A 27,303-nucleotide genomic window follows, 5' to 3' on the forward strand; every position below is an offset into this window, starting at 1 on the left:
CACTGTGCCTGACAAACAGAACATGGAGGATAATCCACACAATGTCTGCTCCCCTCTGCCTGTGTGTACCCTGCTCATATTTACCCTTGATTGGCGCAAACAATCAAATAATTAGCTAATTGCTCACACAGAGGCGGGGACAGAGACCGATAGGAGGGAAGGAAAGTGGCAGAGAGCTGTGCTACAGGGTGAGAGAATTCCCTGAGAAGACATGTGTGGCAGATCAATTTTGGCACTGATGTAGTGCTGCAGCTTGTGCTGATGACAGCACTCTCGGGAGGCTGGATGCTGAGCTCGGTCACAGTGGCTGAACCAGAATAAGCTGCATTTCACCTAACTGAGAAAATCCAAAACAGAAAACAATCCAGCAAAACTCTAATCATAACATGAAAAATAATAGAATCAAAAAGAATAGTAGAAACTGATGGATGATAGTAAAACAAAAAGAAAAAAAATCTGAAACATGAAAAGAAAAAAAACCCTCAGCTGCCTTTCCTCGTTATTAGGCTATTTTGATGTCACACACGCTCAGATCCTCTAAGTAAAGAAGATCACATGCGAGGGAGTGTTGGTTGAAGGCGTGTCGGTTGGCAGGAATATGAATTATGCAATTACAAAATCTAACAAATATGAAAAATCTCTTTGATCACCCAGCTCGGAGCAAAGGAAAAACTGCAAATATGAAAAACTAAGTGGACAGGGTACTATGCATTATATAAGAGTAGTTATGAGTTATAAACGCACAGTTGCCACAAGCACTCCTGGCACAGCCAAACCCTTATTTACATTATACAAGCCAAGCCTGTCTGCACTTGCTCGCCACACGTATATATAAAAACACATACATGCATGTTCATTTATAATGTTATTCCCTTTATCTTCATATACAGTGAAATGGCAAAAATTGCTGTTCAGAAAGACCAAACAAATGAATACAAACATATATTCATTCTGCCTATTTGAAGCTACATAGGCTACTCATTGTAGAAGACAAAGTAATTCATTACAAGCGCTATTAATGTCAGTGTTTGATGAACACCTATTTTCACATTTGTAAAAGCGACACTGCAGTAAACGTTATTTAGAAAAATGTATTTACAAAAATATTGTACAGGTAACGTATGTAAAGGTGACAACTTACATGTAACGTACACGTTAGATTGCCATTGATAAGCTCTACACATAATATAAATTTCATTTGTAATGATTTGAGTGACCCAAATTGAATCACAAACTTATGATACCTGGATATATCATAAGTATATATATATATATATATATATATTTTTTAAGATTATGATGATATGTATATGTGATTATAGTAGTTATATAATATATATATATATATATATATTATATATATAGTCAATCCAGGTATCATAAAAGGTTTATATAGTAAGTTTCCAGATTGTTAGGGAGTTATGGAACAAATATATGCTATAGTATTTTTTAACATTTATTTTCCTTTTATCCAAATTGAATAAATAGGGTAAGCTGCTTGAGGATAATATTGTAATCTGTGCCACATCATTCAGATTTAGGTGTTAAGAAGAAAGGCAGGCTTTGTTTCACCTAACTGTACATGTACATGTTGAGTTAAGTATTCAGACTGAGCTCATCTGGGAAATAATAGATGTAGGCATAACCCGACAAAGCTGTTATCGGATGCAGATAATACATTTCCTCATGCTGGAATTTACCACAAGTGAAAAAGGTCAGTCATACAATAAAGATCTGAAGGTCACTTTTATGCTTTTACATTCCTATGCATTCTGCTGTGCATCAATTTCACATGTAAACTCACACCTACACGCAACTGTTGTTAGAGGCGCACTCAGCCACAAGCACACACAGCGCGTACAAAATACACACAGTACTAAACATAAATGAGCGAAGGAGCAATCATATCCCTGCAAAAAGGTGGAAAGGTGCATAGCTTAAGTGATGGGAGCGTGGGCTGTGATATGGGGATATCTTGGCAGTGCTTAAATTTGGAGAATGACACTTGTATTTGTGATATTTTTCACTGGGCTCCTATCCCACGAAGTGCTGCGTTTAAGACGGAAAGCTCTTTTTAGAAGGTGAAAGATGAGAGGTTGGTAACAATACATGACAGGGGTCTCAAGGAAACTCGAAAGTGGTGTTGAGTTAAGAAAAGACGGAGGCTTTCCTTAACCTTCCGTTTTTGTCTCCAAGCAGGAATGAGTCTGTGTGGGTGAGAGACTGAGACACAGACCTGAGGTGAGAGAAATGAGACATGCAAATAGATACAGAAAAGAGAGTTGTTGCTGGAGCACACGAGTGTTCTAATTAGTGCTCATTTGGCCCTCTATAGGATGCACTACAGAGCCCCTTTTCTGAAGCGACTTACTGATAAAAGCCCAAGAGAGCAAATCAGTTAACAAAAATCTGTTACAAGATTTAATACTAATTGGTACTGGTCATGTCGCTGAAACTGAGAGTTGTTGTTTTTTTCGTTTTTAATCTCTCGACTGTGGGTACACATAAATAAATCTCCTGACAAAAGTAAAGCCAGGCTGTAGGAGCCTGTGTGTCTAGTTGTTGTTTTGCTTGCTTTGCTTCTATTCTTCTCTTCTACACTGGTGTCTGCTCAACCTTGATCGTTTACACCTGCATCTACACTCCAATCAGTTTGTCTAAGCTGTGACTCAAATAGTCTGCATTCACACAAGTGTGTTCACTAGAAATGCACCAACTGCAATTTTCTTCAGTTTTTTTTCTAAGTGTGACCCACTGATGCCTATTTTGTTTGTCAGTTTTCTTCCTAAGCATTAAAACTGACAGTATGAATAAAACGTTTCTTTAATGTAAAATCTGATTTTCATAATGAAAGAAATTAAAACGTACAATTTTCCTTCGGCTCCAATACGTTATGGGGTTCCTGTACAATAATCTGTAGCTGACGTATTACAAAACAAAAGTCGATGAAACAGATTTCTGTAATAAAATAAATGTTATTTCTTTTATTATGCCATTTATTCTAGCATGTTTACATACACTCAATACAAAAAGAACATCAACCTTTTTCTCTTTTTCACTAGTCTCCATAGTTTTTCTTGTAACCGCTTTGATCTTTTGCTCATACCGAGGCTGCTGTCTTGTGGTTGGCTCTGACATCTGCATAGCTCTACCTTTAGCCACATCACTAAAATGGCCATTTTTAGTCAGGGTGAGGATTAAGTATTTTACTCTGTGACTTCACTCACAGTGAAGAACTTCCACGTTAATGACGTGTTAGCGTGCATGGCCGTTTGCCTGTGAAACCTGCGCTTGTGTTGTGCAGGCATGAAACAGACCAGCTTGTAATTACGCATGAGTGAGGCTGACCGGGCAGTCACCAGTCTGGGACGAGAACGCTGGAATTTGTCCAGTTCCACTTCCTGACTGGTCGATCGGTGCATCTCTGCTGTTCACTCAATCAAGGATTGTTACATGAAGTGAGCGCACTGACGATGTACTCATAAACGTCACAAAGTTAACTCTTGGCTACGCAATGGAAAGACAGGGTTCCAAACAATGTCAGCCAATAATAGCATCAATGATGATAGCTAAATAAGATTTTTTTCAGCCATCTAAAGCACGTCATGTTGGTGTAATGGTGTTTAATGTTGCGTGTATGTCAATTTTAATCTTGACTGTAGAAAAATGTTATTTTATGTGTGCTCAGAGGCACAGAAAGATGTAGAAGTTCAGACGTGCAACAGCTGGCCAAATTAACCTGTTGAAATTCACATTCTCCACAACTAAGTATGCAGTAGATCGTGTACTACATGAAACAATGGAAGTACTTGACTTGACACACTAATAGCTATTTCCTGGCCACATTAGCAACTCTTTATTTTAGTTTTGCCTACCTACCAGCTTTTTTTTTTTTTTATCTCCACTCCAACAGTAGAGCTCAAATTAAAGTAACCATCTAACTGTGTTCTAACCTCTCACTTACAATTACAAATTGAATTGTTCAATATGTTGCTATAAGGCATTTCTAATTAATATTTGACTTATAGAGAGATTGCTGTGTTTTGTTTTTTAACTGGATGAAGAAAACTGTGTCTCTAAAGACACTAATGTCTTGCAATAGAAAGAGTGGTGAAGATTCAGCCTCCTCTCTTCAGTCCTCTACTTCCTCTCAGGTCAAAATATGAGCCAAAATATGTGAGAGGTTTTTACAGATTTCAAGAAGGGTAGGGGCTGCCAGTCTTGGATTCATTCAGGGGATCAAAGTTGAGTGCCGCAAAGAATTTTTTCCAGATAAAAAAAACATGAAATTTCAAAGGAATATGCCCCGGCATCTTATATATTCTTCTTTGAAAGCAAGTAAGGAAATTTGATGGGCATATCTTTTTGTTCTTCTGTTGCTGAGTTGGTTTACATTTTCTGTATCGCATGAACGCATGTGACAGTACAAAGGCAGTCACCTGTGTAGACACATCAACACGAGCCTTCCCCCTCAGTGTCTTTGTTGCTGGTCCAGCAGCACATGTGGCTATTACAGAAGCCATTTGTCTTTGGCACTTTGCTATATTTCTCTCCTCCCCCACTGGAGAGCAGACAGGTTTTACAGCTCTGTGGTCCCAAGGGGAAACCCAGGAACACACACATATATTCATTGCCCCATGCCCTATCGCTCTTTCATCCACACATACCTCTGCTGAGATGTAAATTCCATCACATTGCAATATTAGCAAAAGGGGAACAAACTCAAATGGACAAAGCGACGACATAATTTATGACTCCTGATTGTTCCTGCATTTGAAAATTGGATTGTGCAAGATTTGCATTAAAATGCAGTGGAGCGGTTATCCTTAAAATCTTTTTTTCTCTCTCTCTCTAATTCAGTCCATGCTGTGTCTTTGCATACATGCAATTAATCACCAATGACATCACCCTTGTGTGTCCTTGTACAATGAACATGTTGGAGAGTGTGAACTTGTGAAAAGCTGTGTTCTAGAGCCGTGGATAGATGTAAGACATAAAAACGATCATATTTGTGCTAATTTGGTGGGGGTGGAGGATGTTGTCTTTATATTGCATTCCTTAACGTAATCATCCAGCAGGATAAAGCTTAGCGAAAAAACCTATTCACAAATTAGCTAAGAATTAGTCATCCATTCCTTCCTTTTCAACCCCACTACCGCCACCTCATCGCTGTCTGCGAACCACACAGACAGAAATAGGAGTGAAATAAGCTAAACGCTCCATTTTCACAAGACACAATAGATAGCCTGCAGACAGAATTTCACAAGTGATGATTCACTGAAGTATGCTCGACTGTTTATATGTGTGAACCGAGCAATAACCCAGTATGCACACAGCAAAGGGATTACCATCACACAGAAACAGCGAGGCAAACAGGAGCGCAAAAATAACCAGAAATAGTCTTCTCCAGCTCCTTGATTGTTGTTTTGCACTGATTTTCTTTATAGCTGTGCTTACAGACATGCTCCTCATCAACCAGCGTCGCCTCGCTGACACAATTTAGCTCACAACACTGAGCTCAGCGATGTCCCTTCAGTTCTTTGGTGTTATGCCTTTCTCAACAACTCTGTCTCTTTTGCTCCCCTCTTCTCTTTCATCCCAATAATACAGAGTTAATAAGGGCAGGGTGAGGTAATCAATCTCATTTTCATCCTTATAGATGGCACATCAGCAGGCTACATCTGCCCAAATGATTTCCTCTCAGCTCATCCCCCCACTCTACTCCTACAGTTGGACACCTTTTTGTACCCCGGGGGAGGGGAATAAGTCTATATCGCAGGGGAATCGGTAACAGGATTTCTACAGGATCTTGAGTCATAGTGGGTGGTCATATATGAGTGAATAAGGGAGAATGAGAATATCAGATGATCTCCAATAAAAGCTGATTTATTCCCTTATTTCGGGCAGGCAGGCGGCGTTTGGCGCCTGCTATGAAATCAGCAGCAGATCACAATATGCCAGAAATTAGATTTATTAGGTGAAACCAAATGAAAAACGGTCAAACGCTGGCACGGGTTCACGTGCACATCCATCCATCAAAACGTGTTCGCATGCTAGGTTTGTCCCATTGTTGCCAACACGGGAGGCAGAACAAAAACAAAAGGACTTCTGATCCGAAAAACCCCATAAAGCACCAAGGTGATCTCCGAGTGCATGCGAAATGAAAGATCATCAAACACGAGAATCACCTTCACACACAACAGCTCACGCTCAGGCAGTGACTATCGCTGCAGCAGGGGCAGACAAAGAAACAGCTCCTAACTGGGGGGGGAATGAGGCTTAAAAAAACAAAAACAAAACAAAAGGTCTGCATGCATGCACACATCTATTTATGGGATTTACCATCTCCTTATTTATTTATTTATTTTAGCCTTGCTTTTTATGCAAAAACACGGGATGAATCTCTACTAAATTGGACACGGTCCCGCTTCGCTGTCTATTTCACCAGGCTATGCAGTCGGTAATGCCGGACTGGGATAAAGTGAGGGCAGACAATAATAATAAACTTTATGGTGCAACGTGATCTACATGGTTAAACTACAATTTTACATTTTACATTTTTTTAAATGTAAGAATGGGGACACATAAAAAGCAAGACCAATGCAACAAAAGCCGACCTAAGATGAAATGAAAGAAAAAGGCAGGAAATATGAGGGAAAAAATAAATAAATAAAAACGACAACAAAGCTGAGTCCTTTCTGGATATTCAACCTGAACCATCAGGTTAAAAGTAGCAACTACGTGCCATTAAAACACGTGTTTGCAAAGGTCCAGACAACGGTTTATTGAGGTAAGGGGAGCAGAAAAGAGGGTGTTTGTCCATGCTGGCTGCTGGTAGCAGCACCACCGCATTGTTATTAGTAAAGCCCCTCCACCCACTAGCCTCACTCCTGTCGCAGAAAAAAAAATGTTAACTCTTCCATAGCTGGCTGTGCGAAACTGTATGAGGCGGGACAAAGAGGAGGTCATTTCAAATGCAAAGCGGTGCAATGATAGTGCAATTCTCTGTGGGACTGTGAGGATGCCACAAGCTCACCAAGACTCGCAGACATACACAGTCAGACATAAAGCAGGAGAGGCGAGACGGACCAGACAAAGAGAAGCTGAGAGCAACTTAGACGAGCTGAGTCACTTGTGTTTATTTCGAGAGAATATAGAAACAGAAAATGATGCTGCGGAGTGCCGAGGGGGTGCAAAGGAGCGGGGATGTGACGGGTTCTGGTTAGTATTGTCATGTGCAAGCGTATGTGCAATGAGCAAGTGGTAAACCCCTGGGGTATGGGGGAGGGAGAGCTGCCCAAGGATCAGTGAGAGGTGAGCAAAGAATAGGGCAAGATGAGGGGTTTTTGGGAGGGGCAATGATATGCAAAAAGTGTGTGTGTGCGTGTGTGGGGGGGGCTTTTTTTAAGAGTTTTTATACATTCAATAATGGAAAGCTAGAAAGTACAACACAGGAGAAGAATCCCCTTGTGCTGCTGTTCTGGGAGTGGATTTTATTTGGTGGGAGTAAGTCTAAAAAAAGAACATAGATGTACACTGTTGAGAAGTTTCATAAAACATTAATGAGGTAGACCTAACCAAGGATAACTACAGCGGTTCTTTCTATCACACACGTGCTTTTAAGTTCATTGACACAATTCTATAAAGTTTCTTAATAACGTCTGTAGCTTAATCAAATAATATGAGACAAATATACAAATAAGATACATTTAAAATAAAAAAAGCAAAATCAGGTGAGCGCTTAAACTGACTGACACAAGTAAATAAAGGTCTTTCATGTCTGCTCCTGGTGGGACACGGAAAACTGTATGTTTGTGTGTTTGTGTGTCATGAGGGGAGGCGTGCCTCTCTTTTCACCCTGTAATGTCTTGCCTGCGACTGCAGGGGAGGAGCTACAATAAGCTCAATGCCACCTTCCAGACAAAAGCAGCGTGAATTCGAGAATGCGTGTGCTGATGCTCGGTTCACACATAAGGCACATGCGTGTGTACGTGCACTTGCAAGTGCAGAGCGTCTTGCGTCCAAAGTGTGGAGGATTCTTACAATTGTGTTATTAAAATAACTGCAACCTTTTCTATCATTTTCTTACATTAAACCTATTTCACCACTATCGGGAAACCGCTGTTATATTTATTAGTAGACCACAATCATCCAAGCAAAAATGTTAAAAAAAAAAAAAAGACAAAAATGTTTCAAAATAATTAAAACCTTGCACTTGTGACATGTTATTCAAAGGCACACTGACCAACTTTAATGTCCTTCTCAGCTTCTGTTCACTTCCCATCTCAATTTCTCCCTCTCTCCCTTCCTTCCTCCTCCTTCTCCTCCGTTCTGTCCTATTAAATAACCTTGAAGGTCATACCAGTGTGTTACATTCATAGGCTTTTCTGTACCTACAGAAACAAATACATACACACACACACACACACACGGTATAGGAACCTCACGCTTAGACAAAACACACAAAGTCAGACACGCGCACACACACAGCCGGCAGTGGTATTTCTGGCAGAGATCTGATAAATTGATCGCTCTTCAGACCTAGCAGAGGTCAGATGTAATGAATCAATCACACATGCATCAGCATCGAGAGCAGCAACTAGAGCAGTCAGTGTACAGCCAAGGCCGTAAGATCTGCTTTCCTGCTTTGATGCAGTGTCAACCTCCACGTTAACATGATCGGGAGGGATTGGTGAGATTTAGCAAAACGGACTTGAAGATCCATAAATGTGGGAAGTCTCTGATACTGAGATCAATAGTGGCAGCAGACAATTCCAATAAATGCTGAAAACATCACTTATTTTTACACGGAAACTGTCAGATTAGAGGCACATTGTTTACATACTTCAGTAGTACAGGCAAATTCTGAACTTTAACGCTTGCAAACTAGAACGGATTTGAAAAAAGTACAAGAACTTCGGCCAAGCAGCTGAAAAAGGGGGATTCACCCCAACAAAGACACCGCCATCCAACTGCCTCAAGGACAATCCAATCATCCGACACCGGTCAATTGAAACAACAGCGTGAAATCCCTCAGTCACTTTTAATTGTTCCATCCGTTGTTTTCTTTTGTCAGGTCTCAAGTCTCCAACAATGAGACTGAGAAAATGGGAAGTGTTGCAAATGGAACTGAAGTATCAATACAACCTCTGTGCCGTGGATTCCTTGAAAGCAGTCAAGATACTGAAGAATTAGTGTTTGCATGAGTGTGCAGCAGTGTCACTCGTGGACTTAGAAATGAAAAGTTATTAATCATACTATCAGACTTCAAACCTTGGTATTATAAATGTACATTTGTCCACTTTCACTGGTAAAAAGCTTAAGCCTGAGCGGGCAAACACGACAAGAAATTTAAAATATTGCAGCTTTTCCGCTATCAGTTAACAAGAATTATATGTTATGTATTAGAAAGCTATGAGAGTCTTTGCTTTTGAAGTCTATACGCTCACAAAAAATAGCTCATCAATAAATGACATTTGGCGAGAAATGAAAACAAAATCCTTCAAACTCAAGTCCATGTCATCTCTCAGTGCAGTGGATCTGGTTTAAATCCTAAAATCTATACTGGATCATTAGCAACACCCACAGAGACTTGACCTGCTCCATCCATCTCCATCGCACCGTCTCTTCCTTCTGACCTCACTTTCTCTCCAACACTGTGGCTCAACTTCGAGGTTACAGCTATTTATATGTAGAGTCGAGCTAAATTCCTTCGCGCATTGCCGTGATGCGGGCCTAGTCAAAAACAAACTGTATTTATGGTGCTGGTCGAACCGAGTCCGGCAGCAAGACCCGAAATCCTACGAGCAAAATAAGTGCGACACTTTTTCGGGAAATCAATGCTAGCCCTCCGAGCAAAATAAGCACGGGGTGTTTACAGTCGTGCGACTTACCTGCAGCTTTCTCTGTTGCTGATTCATTGAAGAATGTCGGTGAAAACGCAGGAGTTGCCAGCGCGTCTCTCCACTCCCCCCCACTCTCCCTGGCTGCCAGAAACGACGCACAGAGAGAGAGAGAGATAGAGAGAAAGAGAGGTACTGCGGACAGCAGGAGGAGGAGGGAACTGGAGGAGGAGCGGTGCTGATGCTGCAGCCGACACCTGGCTGAGCATCCTTCTGCTCAGACGGCCGGGCTTTTTTAACACATGTGCGCCCTCTGCTGGAACATGTGGGAAGCAGCTCTTCCCACGTGGTGGGATTCCAATATGACCGCGACTGGATTTTGAAAAGCTGAATTACAAGTCCTACTGTGCTATAAATTCAAAAGTCATTTAAGCATTACAGACATATGTAGTCTACATACTGACACTGGTACCAAAATAGCAGGATATGTGTAGGATTTGTGTGTGTGTGTGTGTGTGTGTGTGTGTGTGTGTGTGTGGAGGTGTGTATACAATTAGGTTCATAGGTTTTTGGAAAATGACAAATTTTCCAAGGTTTTAAATCAGGCAAGTGGGCCTAACATTGCTGCTGCGATCGAATTCAAAATGACCTAAAATATCTCAGTTGTGAATAAAAGATTCTGTTTTTTATTTATAGTTTACACAGCGTCCAAACTGTTTTAGAATTGGATATTTAATTTACTGCTCATTTCCTGTATTTCAGTATTTTATGTTCGTCTCTTTCATACTAGGTCCATACATAGTTTTTTCCTAAATACTGAGATTTGGCACATGTAGATTCCTTTGAGTTAAATTCCTTTTATAAAATTACGGGAAGTGCTTTGGCTATAAAACTGTAATTGAAGAACTACAAATGCAGTGAAACTATGATATGTGTGAAAAGTTAAAGATCTGCCATCTACAGTTAAAGAAATCAATTGTATCCACACCCATAATTATAGCTTCCCTGCGGCTGGCCCTGGGCTCATTAGATTCAGTGAAGGAATATCTTAATGCTTCAGGCTATCAAGACATTTTAGACAAGTCTCTGCTTCCGTCTTTGTGGGAACAGTTTAGGGTTTAGGGAACACAGTATTTTATTTGCACAAAGCGAGATTCTTATAGTTGGATGTCTTTATTGTGAAAGAACTTGACTGGCGAACACAGAGCCTTGTCCTCAGTCTCATTAAACACTTTTGGGATGAACTAGCAGAAAAACTCCAAATGTCCAACATCAGTGTCTGACCTCACAAATGTTCTTTTGGATTAATGGCCGAAATTTTCCACAAACGCATTCTTGCAGAAAGTTTTCCCAGGAGAGTGGAAGTTGTTACATCTAGCTATAAAAGTCAACTACATTTAGAACTCTTGTCATCAAAGCTCTTGCAGGTGTAATGTGTAGTTTTGTCTATATAGTTCATCCGAAATAATCACCCACTGCTAAGTAGATTAACATTTTTATGCCTCCGGTCAATATCAAGATGTTTCGAAAAACAGACGCACTGAAAAGTGGTCGAAACGATGCCGGCAATCATGCACTGCTTCACTGCTTCTTTCATTCAAAATGCAAGCATAATTTTGATAGTTGTTTAAAGGAATAAAATATGAAGCCAGTCATTTTGATCATACAATCAAAATTTTATTAAGTTCAGTTTGTGTGTTACATATTTTAATGACAGGGGTGTAAAACTCAGCCAAACAGTATCCAATTACATTTGTAAAAATTCAGCATGGGTATTAAAACACATCAATAAACAGGAGAAAACATGTAAAATGAATGGCAGACATATAACTTCCTCAAAAGAGACATTTCATTTGATTAGAAAAAACAAACAAGTGGTAAAAATTTGGCCTCTCTTATTTTGCATTAGAAAATACATGCTACAAACCACAAATGCAAAGATACAGCAGCCAGCACTGTGAAAATCCACTGTCACTTAAAGTTGGAGGACATGAACTGAAAATCTGAAACTGTCATTGCTTTCATCCTAAACATGTACAAAGATTCAGAAGTTAGATTTACTGCCATTACCAATGGGAGAGCTAACACAACGCACAAGTTAAACAACTTGCAATAGTGTTGTCTACACTCCTGGAACATTAGTTTGTGTATTACATTCTGCGTTGCAGATCTTTGCTTTACAATGTTTCATGATTGCTGCTTAAGAAAACAAAGATATAAACAAACATACCACTGCATTAAAACTGTACTGTTAAACCACAACTGAACATGAGGACCAAGTTTTGGACCTCAAAAGGCATCAATGAAAAATTTTCACATGTAGAAACGGTAAAGCACAGCGAACTGCAGCTGCTTTTATACATCCAGACACTGACCTGACCACAGATTTCTGTTAGTGAAGAATTATGTCACAGATAAGCCAAGTGTAATGTGAGAGCTTGTAATGGAGCAATGTTAGAACAGTATACTTTCTATTGTTACATAAGAACTGGGAGATTTTAGAGAACTTAGGTATTCATACCAACCTGTATTTTATACTTACATGTGTTATCTGATGATAAGACTGCTGCACATACACTCAGGTCCATAAGTATATGGACGATGACACACTTTATTTGTGTTTGTTTTTTTGTAATTTAGCCTTTGTGGACCACCACACAACGATGGATTTTAAATAAAAAATAAACCAAAATAAACGGCTGCCAAATCAATAATCTGTTACAAGAAGGGACACAGCGGGCAGCTGAGCAACACCAGAAAGCGTAGGAAACTACAGGAGAAACTAAAGTGGATGATCGCAGAATTCTTTTCAGAATCAGAATCAGAATCAGAATACTTTATTAATCCCGAAGGAAATTAGGGTTACAGCAGGCAGCACGCTAATGGCGCATGCGCACTTACAAAGGAACCTTCTGACCAACTTTACACAAACATCACATTGGGGAGACATGTCAGAAAGGTAGGCTGATAGGAAAAAAACAACAAAAATACATAACATGAGGTAAGAGGAGGAGAAAAAAAAACTCCTCAGACTGAGCTCCTAGTGGGAGAACAGTTTGATAACAGAAAAAACACCTCAGCACAAAAAGCACATGACTATCAATACACCATAGAAACACAAGACAAGCAACAGGGGCGGGTAAAGGGTAAGAGAGAGCCGGTGTAGACAGCGCATCTGGTCCTGCAGCATGTCTGCGCTGGTCCAGTCGACTGCCATCTTCCCCGGTAGGGCACAAGCATCGAAGGCGTTTGGAAAGGGAGGGGGGATCAGTGTGTGCATATCAGTGTATGTGTGTGTGTGTCCAGAGTTCAGCTGAGACAGTGTCCTTCGCCCCGCCAGGCTAAGTAAACAGTTTTCCAGCCAACCCATGGTCTTGCATGGAAGGGAGGGGACAGTCTAAACACAGTCGTTATCAGAGTGTTCTTGACTTTCTTGGTTAAGAAAGTCAAGAACACTCTTTAGGAGGTAGTTAGTTGCCTTCATGAATGGAAATCGAGTCATTTTAAAAGAGGATTCAATCTGCTGGTTAAACTCAACAAGAGACAGGCCAGATTAGACTTTGCCAGAAATATAGAACCTGCACGGATGAAGCCAATAATAATGGGAAAAGGATAGTGAAGCAGGAAAAAAACAACTTATGATCCAAAGCATAACACATCATCTGTCAAACACGGTGGAGTCAGTGTTATGGCATGAGTATGTATGGCTGCCAGTGGAACCAGTTTACTAGTGTTTATCGATGACGATTCAGCTGCTGATATAAGTAGCAGGATGAACTGTGAAGCATGCAGGGCTGTACTCTATGTTCCAATTCAACCCGGTTGTACAATGGACACTTCGCAGTGCAAACTGGATAATGACCAAACACATTCTGCAAAAGCAACTTTCTCAAGGCAAAGAAAGGCTATGTTCTTTAATGGCCATATCAGTTACATCAAGCCAACAGAGTTACACTTTCAGAAGAAAAAACTGAACTAATTTCTGGATGTCAGACCATCACTGACTGTAAAAGATTTTTGCCCAGTTATTAAAAGCAACCCTTGTTAATTTCTCCAGGGTTTTTTTGTCCCTGATAATTAAATTCAGACCTTTGTATAAACACTTTGAATTAAAGTCTGCACTTCCCTTGATTCACATCTTGATCATTTGATTTAAAATCTCTTGGTACAGAATGGAGGCAAAAGCACTAAAAAATGTGTCATTGTCCAACAAAGACTCATGAACCTAACTGATGAACTTTTGATACAACAAACAAACATCATCATCAACAACAACAACAAAAATCCATCCATCATTGATCATTGCAGACCTTTCTGGCACCCACATATTGGCTTTTGTACATATTCCTGCTGTCAAAAATGTGGCTCAGTCACAGGTTGTGGACGTAAGTACAACCCAATATGAAAAGAAACAGAGACTATGCCCCCCCAACCTCTTTAAGACAATGATGTATTCTGTTTCTCCAACATAAGCCCTAATTCCTGATAGTCAAGTAATAATTGGCACTTGAATCTGAACCTTATTGCAAAATACAGAACATGTCAGTTATGGCTGTGTTCTCCCTGCAGCTGAAGAAGTAAGTCAGAAGTTTGTGAATTTTAGGTATGAGGTATTTATCTTTACCTTCCCTAAAAGAAAGTTCTGCCAGTGAGCTGACACAGACTGACTGCTGGCTATCAAGGATGCATGTCTTGGAAGCAGCGTGATCTGATGATGGAGATTTGCAAATTCCTACAAATCTCCATCATTCTCTTCCCTTACATCAATGCCATTGGACAGAAAGGCTTCCTTTTCTGGTGATGCTGACTTGTGGTTAAGCCCTAAGCCCATCATCTCTGTGTCCGGAGTCGAATGAGCTGCAGCTGACAGGGTGCTGTGACGGATACCATAGCTGAAGTAGATCGCGAAACCTGGAAAGGCAAAAAGAACCGGTGTTATGGAATCCTAGCTTTTCAATGCAAATACACCTGCTGAACTTTTCAGTCTAAAAACATGTACCTTTTTAATAACATCGACATTTTCGCAACCAACTGACAAAGTATGTTTACTCGTGTTTTGTAAATGTTTCAGATCGGTCTGCGAACACATTGCAATGTCAAGTCAAAGCAGCTAGCCCATTTCAAGCAGCTAAAGCAAGTAAAATAGTCAGCTGGGTGTGTGAGACTTTTCAGCGTCATCCTAGGTAAGTGTAGCGAGCAGAATTCTTGCAGTTAAAACAAGAACGATGGAGTGTAACTACCTATGGCCATCCAGATTGAGAATTTAACCCAAGTGCGTTCTTCAAGCTGCATCATCAGGTAGATATTGACAAACATGCTGATCACTGGAATGAAGGGCAGCATGGGCACCTGGGAGACAAATACCACAAAAGGAGAAAGCGTAACAGTATCCATTAAAACTTAGCGAGCGTGAACTCTCAGGGGGCAGAGGTAGTGCTGAAAGGGCTTAAATCAAACCTTGAAGGAGAGTTTAGTGTGGTTCTGGGGCTGTCTCCAGATGATGAAGACCACGAAAAGACACATCATGAAGATGACGCTGAGGGCTACCAAGTTCCACGAAGCAAGATCTCCATAAGATGCCAGAACACTGAATGCCAGCATCAGCATTCCTTTAAAATGAAAGAAATGTTATTATCTTATGTGTAATACTTCACAAGTGCAATGTGATTTTTAACAGTGAAGATACTGGAAATACTGGAGATACTGGAGAACTGGTGCCAGAGGAACAACCTCCTTCTAAACGTCAGTAAGACAAAGGAGCTGATAGTGGACTTCAGCACTAAGCAGGAGAGGAACTACCAGACCCCCGTCATCAACGAGTGCCCAGTGGAGAGAGTGGACAGCTTCAAATACCTCGGAGTTCACATCACGCAGGACCTGTCATGGTCCTGTCACATCAACACCGTGGTGAAAAAGGCCCGACAGCGTCTCTACCACCTCAGACGCTTGAGAGACTTCCAACTGCCCTCCAAGGTGCTCAGGAACTTTTACTCGTGCACCATAGAGAGCATCCTGGCGGGAAACATCTTAACTTGGTTCGGGAACAGCACCATGCAGGACAGACGAGCTCTACAGAGGGTTGTGCGGTCAGCTGAGCGCACCATCCGCTCCGAGCTCCCTGACCTGCACTCAATCTACAGCAGGCGGTGCTGGACCAAGGCCAGGAAGATCGTGAAGGACCTCAGCCATCCCAACAACAGACTGTTCTCTCTGTTGAGGTCAGGAAAGCGATTCCGCTCCCTGAAGACCAACACAGAGAGACTGAGGAGGAGCTTCTTCCCGCAGGCGATACGGTCTCTCAATCACACCACCACACAGTACTGACCCACACATATGGTTCTTACACACACACTGGACTTTCTGGACTTTGTTTTTGCACAACACTGGTCACTATATTCTTCATTTCCGGTTAATACTTGTACAGCTGCTGTTATTGTGTATATATTTATTTATATTTAGATTTCTTCATACATTCTTATATAGTTCTATATTGTGTATTTTGTTGTACAGTTATTTTATTTTCAACTTTAATTTATATATTTTATCTTATTCTTCCCAGTTAAATTTACCCTTCATTCTAATTTGTGTTATACAGTTATTTCATTTTTAACCTTAATTTATATTTTATTCCTTCCTAGTTAAATTTACCCTTTTTAATTTTTCATATTTATTTCCTATCTTATTCATAGCCTTTTCCTTTTTGTTTTCTTTAGGTCACGAGCAGTTGTCCAAGCATTTCACTGCATATCGTACTGTGTATGACTGTGTACGTGACAAATAAAATTTGAATTTGAATTTGAATTTGAAATAAATCCATCACCTACATTCAAGGCGAGCACACTTGTTGGGTTGTTTACCAAAGATCTAACGCCTTCATTTTATTGAGTAAGCAAATAAATGTTATTTCTACAGCACATTTAAAACTAAAGTGCTTTACAAGGTCTTTATACTTGATTTTCTTACATTATTTGTACGATTTTATTGCCATTTTAAGGCAGTCCTGGTTTAATAACATACCGAGGAGAAAGACACAGACGTTGACAGTGAAGCCTGACAGTTTGGATGGTGTGGGGTTGTCTGGGAACAGCAAGGTTTTGAAGCTAAGCCTCTCTTCCATACCGGGCAGGATGTTGCCCTCATTCAACTCCATCTCCTCGTGGCTACTGACAATCTGGTAACCGATGCTGGGCCGGTACCTGAAACAACAAGAACAAACACCCATAATGAAGTGTTCAGACATAGCAGTTGTACTCTGTGTTCCTGCCACTTAAAATAGTTGCTAGCACCGGTGATAAAGCTGGTGATGCACACTGCAACATTAGCACACAATGAACCTGCTTATAAGCAATGTCAATGCTGCGTATGTTTGAAATAGCTTCCAATAGTTTTATTGGCTAGCATAAACAACTATAAACATGTTCAGACCGTGTCCAAGGTAAATTCTTCAAGCTGATATATTCTCACCAACCTGAGCACCAGGATACAGGCAGCCACTAATGTGTAGGCTAGCAGCGTCCCTATCGACATCAGGTCCACCAGGTCCTTCAGCTCGAACATTAACACCATGACAACTTCACAGTACAAGGAGACAAAAAATAAAAATTTAAAGTGAGAATGCTTGTTTGATCCCATCAATTATTTTCCATACTTGTCTTAGAAGAATAAATTAAGATGTGTCTAACATTCAGCATGCTTATACAGTTACTGTGAGCATAGAAGTATGCTGATCATAAGCTCAAATGATGCCATTGAGTACAGCCTCATAAAGCTGCTAGCTTGAATGTACATATTCTTTTCACAATAGTGATTCCCAAAGTGTGGGTCATGACCCTCTGGTGTTCCAATGGTTTACCACACACAAAAGAAATCTTTGCTACAAAAAAATGTATAATATATAATTATATGAGTTCAAAATTTACTTGAAATTTTACAACTACAATCTTCTTAGGGTGCTGTATTAGGGTATAGGGCAAAAATAGCATTATGGAGAGAAACCAGCAACCACCTGGCGGCAAAGTCATTCCATTTCATTTAAATGATACTCTTATTTTTCCGTTCTATTTTTTAAATGGGGCAAAATCTCATATCACGTCACTGGTGGGGAAAGATAAAAAAATGAAGCAGTGGCTAAGAAAGGAAAGAAGTTAATAGTAAATCAATCTCAACAAAACAAATCAAGAAAAGATCATTAAAAACCTGTTGATTAAAGTTTTGATTAAAGGTTTGCATGTTTTCAGTTTTAAAAAGGGCCCCAGTTGGGAATGGATAAAGTATAGGCTGGAGGTGGCAAAAATTCCCATAGGTTGGAAAATCAGATATCGATAAAAGAGCTGCCTCTATTAAAAAAAAAGTTATAAAAAGTTTTGAAACTTAATCTTTCAAAAACCAAAAAGTCTCTGCTTTGTTCTTTTTCTCTTCAATTCAAACCTGACCTTCTATCACTGCCTCTCTCAAGTCCCTCTACTCAAATACAGGAATTTGCGTTTTTATTTAACGCCCCCCTTTATCTTACCAGCTATAGCCCCGGCAGCAACAGTAGATGTTACGGGAGATTTTCTCTCGCTGATGTTGGCCAAGAAGGAGAAGAGCAGGCCATCCTGCGCCATGGCAAGGATGATACGAGGTAGGGGGAACATGGAACCCAACAGACTGGGGTAAAGGTGGGGGGAGGGCATCATATTGTGATGGCAGCGGTTTGGTGTAACGTGAGGGACAAGGGGGAAAGAAGAATTAGGAAAGGTCAGCGAGTACCAAGGGAAGATTCAGAGAAAGTAGACGTATGTGGGTGGAAAGATCTGGGGGTTAAAGAACATGCTGCAGCGTGCCAGACTGGCAACACTGTTGAAGAACAACATGCTGGGACAAGGATACTCTGATGTCAGCATGTAAAATTTGGCCCCCTGTATGACTGCATGTTTTGCACATGCTGTTACTGTCAGTTTTAGTCCACGTACCATGCGGTTTAGTTTGGATTAGTGCTGGTGCACATCTCCTTCTCAAGATGCAAGTTAGAAAATATGTCTCAAGTTTCCCAACAGAAAAAACAATGGAAGACTTATAGTATAGACACAATAACCTTGACTCCCTCAGCCAACTAAACAGAGACCTGGCTATGTAAAACACTTAATAATTAGTTTTTAATGCTAACGCATGTTAGTATCTCACCTGCCAGAGAGGAAGTGACAAAAGTTGCATTTAGTGGGGTTTTGGTGCAGGAGTTGACCCTGGCCAAGGACTTTGATAACAGCCCATCATCAGCCATAGCCATGATCACACGAGGAACAGGGTACAGACAACCCAGCAAGCTAACATGGGGGGAAGGGCGTACCAAAATATAAAGTATCCACAGGAGCAACCATGTGAAACATGCATAAGCAAAGACAACAGCACACATATGCAAGGAGCATTACATTCAACATAGATACAGCAGATTAAGACAAAAGAAAAAAACACAGAACACAGGATACTTAAATATGTTGTGCATACATTTTAAGTTAGGAACACATGTGCAACACTTTGTAATGTAACTTTGTAATATGTAAATAACAGTTTAATGCAATGTTTTGCAGATCTTATGCACCCATATTTTATTCAAAATAAAACGTGAAAAAAATCAATGTTTAAACTGAGAAAATGTACCATTAAAACAAAGATACTAGCTCATTTTTATATTTAATATTAGCTGAATTTAATATGTCTTAGTATAGATGGGACAGGGCCATGCTGTTTGCCACTGGGTGGCATCCTCTCTTCTTTTAACAACAGTCTCGAAACATTCGAGAACTGAGGAGATCAGCTGCTGAACCTTTGAAAGAGGAATGTTATCTCACTCTTATCTGATTTGAGCTGTTCAACAGCCCTGGGTCTTGTTTATCGTATTTTTCACTACACGTTTATTTTCAATTCATTTTATTTTTATAGCACCAATTCATAAAAACAGCGCCTCAAGACTCTTTATACTGAAAGATATGGACCTTACAATAATACCAAGTGCTTGCTCAAATACCTTTCAGCAAGCACTTGGTGACACTGGGAAGGAAAAGCTCCCTTTTAACAGTAAGAAACCCTCTGGCAGAACCAGGCTCAGGGAGCGACAGCCATCCACCACGACCTTTTTGTGATGATAGGAGAAAAAATATTTCATGTAAATCTTTTCAGCTGGTGAAAGGTCTGGACTCCAAGTAGGCCCTTTGAGCACCCTCTGCTACTATGAAACCATGCAGTTCTAAGTGTTTCAAGAAGTGGTTTAACACAGTCTTGCTGAGATATGCAGCATATGTCACTATAAAACCCCAAAGTACTAATGCACTAATGCATCCCCTTAAAATCAGAGATGCATACTTTTGGACACAGCAATGACAACATGCATAGTCTCTCTCCTCACTAGTCCAGAGGACACGGTGTCCAAGTTTACCTAAGGTAATTTCAAATTGCATTTCACTGGACCACAGCTTTGGCCCAGAGAAGACAGCATTTCTAGATCATGTTCATAAATAGTTTCTTCTCTGCATGATAGAGCTTTAACCTTTGTGAATCATGCCTGGTTTTAATGCGGTGTTGCCTGAGGGGCCGAAGCACACGAGCGTCCAATATTGATTTCTGGCTATTGCCTTTCATGCAGCAATTAACCATTTAAGATAATATCAAAATGTTCTTTTTCAGCCGTTTGTTGCACCCATGCCCAGTCTGGTGCCGTCAAATTCAAAATTATCATTGTATCGTAATTTTTATCATGAAATAGTAAAATACTCAGTTTAAACATTTGATATGTTTTCTATGTTCTATCATGAATAAAATATTGGTTGATTGTTGCTATTATTAATTGCAAAAATTAAAGTGATTAGAAACTAATTGTTAGTAAAAAAAAATGTCACCTGCCTTAGCCTTTCTGAGTCCCTGTTACATAATCGCCTTCACACAGTGATGGTGCAGCTATATTCTCAGCAGCATGTTTTATTTTTAGTTAAGGCATCAAATGCTTTCCGAAGTTAAATATACACTCTCGCTCAGAAACACAAACATAAATATATGTGTGTGTGTGTAGTTATCTGAGACAGAACCGTGTACACAACTGCGCATTTAAAATGAATGATAGTCTTTGGTTACGCTCCAGAAAGCAGATGTAGTGAAGATTCTGAGTTTGCTAATCCTGAAATAGGGGAAATTCTGGATCTTCTGTTCCAAAAAACAGGAGCTTAAACTCTGAGTTAGTTACTGACTCCTGCCCTCCTGCTGCAGCTGTAGCAGCTGAGTGACAGTGTTTCATTTCCCAATTCAAACATCTATATTTTGATAGGATTCCAGTTTGATTTTTTTAAAGGAAAATTGCAGTTGGCTAATGATGACTGAGTGGACAATGCTGAATAAATGTCATAGTCCACAAGGAACAAATTTATATTCCTCAGCCTAATAGAATATCTACTGGTATTCACAGTTGCTTATCTTAGTGGTAATCAGTTCAAAGTTTACTCAGCAAGATCTAGTACATGTTCATTGTGCTTCTAAGTTCAAATCTCTTACCTTGTAGACAGAGCGCAAAGAGAGCCTACAGCTACGGCATATTTCGCGCCCCCCCAGCCCACATAATTAAAAGCTGTAGGCAGAGGGCTGTTGCTGTCCAGCAGGTAGTATGGCATCATGAGGGTGAGAGCACCAGAAACGCTGAAGTAGATCACAAAGCAGATGAGCAATGAGGATACGATACCAAAAGGAATGGCTCGCTGGGGGTTCTTCACCTCTTCACCTAGGACATATATAATATATAGACACAGTTAAGAGCCAAGATATGCAAATCTGCTTCTGTATGACTTCAACGGGTGCAGAAATATCTTCAGGTAATGTGCCATTTTTTGCTTATATTTATATTTGAAAAACATCGTCAGAAGACAGAAATTCTTACTTTCAGCGTTTGAACATGAGGCAGAAAAGTGAATATGTGAAAATTCAGTGGAACGAAAACACAGAACACAGTACAAACTCTAGTGTTGGATGGATGATGGATGGATATTCAGATTTTGGAGGAGTTTTATGCTTTCATCTGAGAATTGTCCATTTGAATGCAGGGTGCAGGCACTGTATTCAGAAAGGTAACATAATTTACAGAAGTGCTGCAGTTGCATCGAGAAGTGCATGCAAAGTTTTGTGGAAATTAACTGAATGCTAAGTGGTTGACTGAACCTGTAAATAGCAGTGAAATTACTTTACCTTCTTAGTTATTTCCTAAATCGCCCCATCGTCTGCTATACAGCTATGTCTTTGTTACTAGCCACTCCCAATTCATTGCAAGGTTTGAAGATATTAGCTTATTTTTTCGGGGGAGCCACCATGCTGAGGGGCCTAACTGCTCAGCTGCAGGTGATTATGTAGGAAGGCCTTGCTGTGTAATAAAACCACATTATGGTGATGGAGTGAGTGCATAAGACGCACAGTTACGTGTCAAAGCAGGCCCAAAGTACTGTAAAATAAAAGAGCTCTGAAACGTGACGGAGACAACTGCTGTGTGGATGATATGTGTGTTTGTGTGTTTGTGTGTGTCTGTGTGTGTGTGTCAAGGGGAAATGGAGTATGGCTTCATGCCAACTTAACTCTTACTGCCATACACACACACACATGCAAAAAGATCATTGTGAGTTTGTGTTATGTCTGACAATCGTAATTTAAGGCTAACTGGTCAGCTTGCCAGCCAGTTAAAATTCAGGAAACCTATGGGTGGGAAAAAACCTTGTAACATGTATAAAGAAACAAGGCTGTTCACAAACTCTGCAAAACTCAGGGAAAAACCTCTGGAATGCCCTCTTCCAAAACCCTGTTTGTTCCCCCCTAACCTGAGTAGCAGTCTTTTGGCCTTCAGCCAATAGCAGAAATAAGTCAAACGCAGTAAAGTGCATCTTTAATTTCTCTCTTGCCCCCCTGTTATGTAATACTTCTGGATGTTTAGGAAAGCTCGGGGCTGAAACGGTTCCAAAAAGATTGAGTTACATTCCCCCCTCTCTCCCTGAAAATGGAAACACACCCATGAGGCCGTCAAAGGGAGATGTATGTGAAACTGCGAGACGTGAAGCAGAGGGAGTCAAAAACAGAAGGTCGACAGAGTTTTCAGGTCAGATCAGCACTAACCTGTGGTAGCAATGCAGTCAAATCCTACAAACCCATAGAAACAGGTAGCGGCTCCTGACAGGACACCGGTGAATCCAAATGGCATGAAGCCGCCGATTCCTAAACTCTCTGCGCTTGGCAGGACGTCTGTCACACTAAACCAGAGGAATATAAATAATATGAAATATAGTTCTAAAAGAATGTCATCCAGATAAAAACAAAATAGAGTAACAGAGACAGTTAAAGGGAAAGATTCAGCATTGAATATGTCCTTACTTGGTGCTGTTTGTTGTATAACTTGCATGTAGGATCTCTTCAGGGTCTAGCTGCCAGTTTTTAATATTGCCTTTGACGAATCCAGAGATCACCATGAACACCAAGACTAGGACATTGATACAAGTGAAGACCTTGTTCACCATTGCTGATTCTTTGACCCCAAATGCCAGCAGACCTTAGAATTGCAAAGGACAAAGAAATGGAAAATGAAAAATGTCTTGGGAAAATGTGTTAAGTGTACTATTAAATGTTTTCTATGTCTTCTTACTTGTAAGAATGATTATGATGAAAGCACCAAATATGTCAGGATACTCTGCCAGTGCTCCTGGTACATTCAGGGCCATGTACTGTCTGCAGAACTGCCCTATGGGGTTCCCTATCAACTCATCAAAGGTGGCGCTCCATGCACGAGCCACGCTGGAGGCACCTGAGACGAAGAAAAAAACATTCTTGAAGACAAATTTCTTCCTACACATGACCTTAAACTAGGCAAAACAGAAACAATAAAGCAGTGGTGCTTTATGCTTACCAATGACGTAGGAAAGAATGAGATTCCATCCAGTGATGAAGGCCCACAGCTCGCCTACAGTCACATAGGAGTACAGATAAGCCGAGCCTGTTTTGGGAACACGGGCTCCAAACTCAGCGTAGCAAAGCCCGGCTAACACTGAGGCTATAGCTGCTATCAGGAATGACAGCACAATAGCAGGACCTGTGGAAGGTGGTGGGAATCATATGATTAAAAACTTTCAGGTTTTTCCTCAATACGCATGTTTTCACTATCAAAAGTAATGTCACTTGCCTGAATTCTCTCTTGCAACAGCACCAGCGAGCACATAAACACCAGCACCCAATGTACTGCCCACACCGAGGGCTACCAGGTCAAAGGTGTTGAGACATCGGCACAGACGGGAGTCCTCGGAGTTAGAGTTTACCACCTTCACCCTCATCAGCTGCTTCCTGAAAGTGGAAGCAGCGTGCAGAAGGCTCTTTATAGCCATGGATCACACTCTGGTCTCAGCAAAAGTCAGGGTTTAGGGGTTCAGAGGTCACAACCTATAGATGAAAGACAGTAAGTTTAAAAAACACGCTTAGTTTTTCATCTCCCCTGTTTCAACAAAGGACTCCGAATCATTTCTGACAATAGCTAAGGAAGCTCATTATAGTGCGTTACTCATTGCAGAAAATAAACTAAAAGTATCTGCCAGGATTGTTACTGTTTAGCCCATGTTTGGATCATACAGCTAAGTCATTTGCACAAGATAAACACAAGTAACAGAGAGTAGCAGCCTGACAAGTATCCAGACACCTTGTCAGATTACAGTGACCTAAGGATATGAACACGAGAGGTCATGCGGACAGTGCAACAGTTTTGCCACAGCTCACGGAAACTTCCACCCAAGGACAAGCTGATGTGAGAACACTGTCGTCGCACTTACCTCTGAGAATAATCAGGCTCACATTCAATTTTCCAGCCTAGCACATCACACGTTAATTATGAATTACACTGTATAAAAATGTCTAATAAATGAGCTTGTATCCAAACCAAGCAAAATTACACACATATATCTAAAGCCGACTTAGACGACGCTGTAAAATATAGCATATGTAAATACAAATATAATATCACATGCAACCAGCCACATTTTAGGGAATAAATGAAAATAACTGCTCAGGACAAAAAACACTGTACAGATATTTTCATGTCACTGAACTAAAAACAAATCTCAGCAGATCTAAAAACAAAACAAAAAAAACATAGAATCTTTGAAAAAAGGCAAGAAAATGCAATAACTCATATTTACATTAAACAAATGGGGAAAATTTAGTAATGTGCTGGCACAATGAAATGATTCTATTCCTTGTTGCATCAAGCTGTCCACCATTATCAAACTGAAACTGCTACAGAAGTCACACCTGCAGCAGTGTTGTAGAGGTCACTATAGTTTGCATGTTGTCAGTGATTATAAATGATGATACACGTTCAACGGTAAGCTCGATGGCCATTCATTAGATTTTCACAGGTGACTGCCTCTTCTATTTTCCACTATTAAGGGCCTAGATAATGAACATATGCCTTTTGATTAGATGCACACCAATTGGTCCTTTATTAGTTAAATGAGAAAATCAAATGTTAATATTTTCCTGGTAGATTCTGACATTTACAGACCAAACAGTTGATAGAGAATATAATCAAAAGTGAAGATAAGTGTTAGTTCCAGCCTTCAATTACAGAATTGATATATCTGATTCATATACTGCATGACATAAAAAACTAGCATTTTTTCAAAGTAAAATGTGACTTCAGGTTGCCATTTCTCCTTAATGCATGCCATGTATTAACCCTATATTATTTCACTCATTCAGCAAATGAAAGTGAATGGTTAACGTGTATAGACATGCAGAAAAGTAACAATGCGCAAGTAAAAGTTGAGAAATGATATGCTTTATTCATCTTAAGAACAACCATTGTACAAATAATCTATTAAATCTGGACTAAACCAGAAGCACTAATACTGCATACTGCTTTGATTATCACAGCATTACACATGCTGCATCTGTCTATGATCTCAGAAGCTCATAAATACAAATTTGTAATAAAAATCCAATTTAGTGTAAAGATTTTAAAAAATGTTCTGGTGCAGTCATAAAATCCTTGCAGAAAAAAAAACAAAAACAAACCAATGAAAGTGACCTATATATATCACACAACCCCTGACTGACTTGAGTATACGGGTCAGTCTGGGGTCACAACTTTCTGTCGAAAAATCTACATTTTGTCAGATTTTGTTCAAATTGAATGAAATCTGATCATTCAAAACAAACTAAAATACGCCTTCTGAACCTTATGTCAAAGTAACCTGTTCGTTGTGAAGGCAGAAGAAGACAGAACAGAGTACTTACTCAAACACACCTACAGGTACACTTCAGCGCTCGACCTAACAACTCCTGATGAAATGATAAGCGACGACAGAAGGATTAAACTGTGCATTTGTTAACTTTTCTTTAAGCTGCTGTGAAGACTGTGGGGCTTTGGACAGTAGGCGATCTGAAATAGAATCTAGAAGAATCACATGGCTTGGCTATTCCAAGCAGTGGGCACACATGCACACATGTGCAGACTTAATTCCTGCAGACTTCGGATGACTTAATAAATGCATTTCTACCAGAAGAACTCTTGTACATAGACTAATATAACAGCAGCATTGTACTTGCATATTACATTTACAACAGTATGCAATATAAAGCATGGTCCCTTGTAAGACACATTAAAAAGTATTTGGCAGGGTACTTTGGATAATATGTTAAAGAAGTGGAAGGGAGGAACTGAACAGAAAAGGGGTGTAAGCCCTTTCAACCAATGAAGTTAGACCATAAATATGACACTTCTGGACATTTGGAAAATGGCTGGCTTAAAGAAGACTTAATAGTCATTCCATAAATAGCCTTAGTTGTTATTGTAGAGTCTTTACCTTACAATATAAAGTTCCTTGAGGTGACTGAGTTTGGAAAGAAACGCGTCTGGACTTCTTTACGTTTTTTGAAGCTGTTTCACTTCTCATCCGAGGAGCTTTTTCAGCTCTAAGAGCAATTGGTGGAGAGTCCCAGATTTTTAGCCCCTATTGGGAGTGTCCCTAAGAGGGTCCTGGACACTTAAAAATCTGTCAAATTTGATATCTCGGGTGTGGGGTTAATTAAAATTACTTAACTGAAGCTTTAAAAAAGCTTAATGTGGTTGGTAGGCCTGAAAATTGCCTTTAATGAAATAATACATAAATGAATACATAAAAAATAAAGTATTCAGGAACACCACAAACAAAATGGGCAAGTGGGGTGCGTTAACCTTAATAGACAGAGCATGAGAAAACAGTGAGCAAAAGTATCCAAGGCAGTAATCAAATATAAAAGCACAAACACTGAGCAGACACCTCTGTCGATCATTGAAAACAATCAAAACGGCCCCTGGGAATGCTAATTGAGCTTTCTCAGTAGCAGATGAATGATTCTATGTCCAAAAACAACTGGAAGAATACCAGAAGCGAAGAACTGTTTATAAGTAAAAGAGTCAACTGGTATCTGTTTAAACCCC

General features: G+C 40.1%; 2 protein-coding genes across 8 annotated transcripts in view; both read right to left on the minus strand.

Moving 5' to 3' along the window:
• Positions 1-10,064, minus strand: part of mtus2a (microtubule associated tumor suppressor candidate 2a) — a 42,892-nt gene extending 32,828 nt beyond the window's left edge. For all 3 annotated transcript variants that reach the window (XM_042223368.1, XM_005928007.2, XM_005928006.2), the window contains exon 1: positions 9,894-10,064. The gene's annotated coding sequence lies outside the window, so the exon portion shown is untranslated. The remainder of the gene's footprint in view (positions 1-9,893) is intronic.
• A 2,873-nt stretch (positions 10,065-12,937) lies between these two features.
• slc7a1a (solute carrier family 7 member 1a) overlaps positions 12,938-27,303 on the minus strand; it is a 33,979-nt gene continuing 19,613 nt past the window's right edge. For 3 of the 5 annotated variants that reach the window (XM_005928000.3, XM_005927999.3, XM_042223370.1), the window contains 12 exons: positions 24,016-24,269; positions 23,743-23,925; positions 23,482-23,640; positions 23,214-23,388; positions 22,959-23,092; positions 21,363-21,585; positions 19,008-19,147; positions 17,311-17,413; positions 16,860-17,038; positions 15,300-15,451; positions 15,083-15,191; positions 12,938-14,753 (listed from right to left, as the gene is read on the minus strand). In XM_005928000.3, the coding sequence (XP_005928062.1) occupies positions 14,575-14,753; positions 15,083-15,191; positions 15,300-15,451; positions 16,860-17,038; positions 17,311-17,413; positions 19,008-19,147; positions 21,363-21,585; positions 22,959-23,092; positions 23,214-23,388; positions 23,482-23,640; positions 23,743-23,925; positions 24,016-24,214 (1,935 nt within the window). In that variant the 5' untranslated portion in view covers positions 24,215-24,269 and the 3' untranslated portion in view covers positions 12,938-14,574. Of the gene's footprint in view, positions 14,754-15,082; positions 15,192-15,299; positions 15,452-16,859; positions 17,039-17,310; positions 17,414-18,354; positions 18,492-19,007; positions 19,148-21,362; positions 21,586-22,958; positions 23,093-23,213; positions 23,389-23,481; positions 23,641-23,742; positions 23,926-24,015; positions 24,270-26,117; positions 26,637-27,303 lie in introns of those variants that run through there. The other 2 variants (XM_005928001.2, XM_005928002.3) reach the window with 2 other exon arrangements.

The sequence above is a fragment of the Haplochromis burtoni genome, unplaced genomic scaffold, assembly GCF_018398535.1.
Source record: "Haplochromis burtoni strain Fernald_Lab_line unplaced genomic scaffold, NCSU_Asbu1 Contig_109, whole genome shotgun sequence".
NCBI lineage: Eukaryota > Metazoa > Chordata > Actinopteri > Cichliformes > Cichlidae > Haplochromis > Haplochromis burtoni.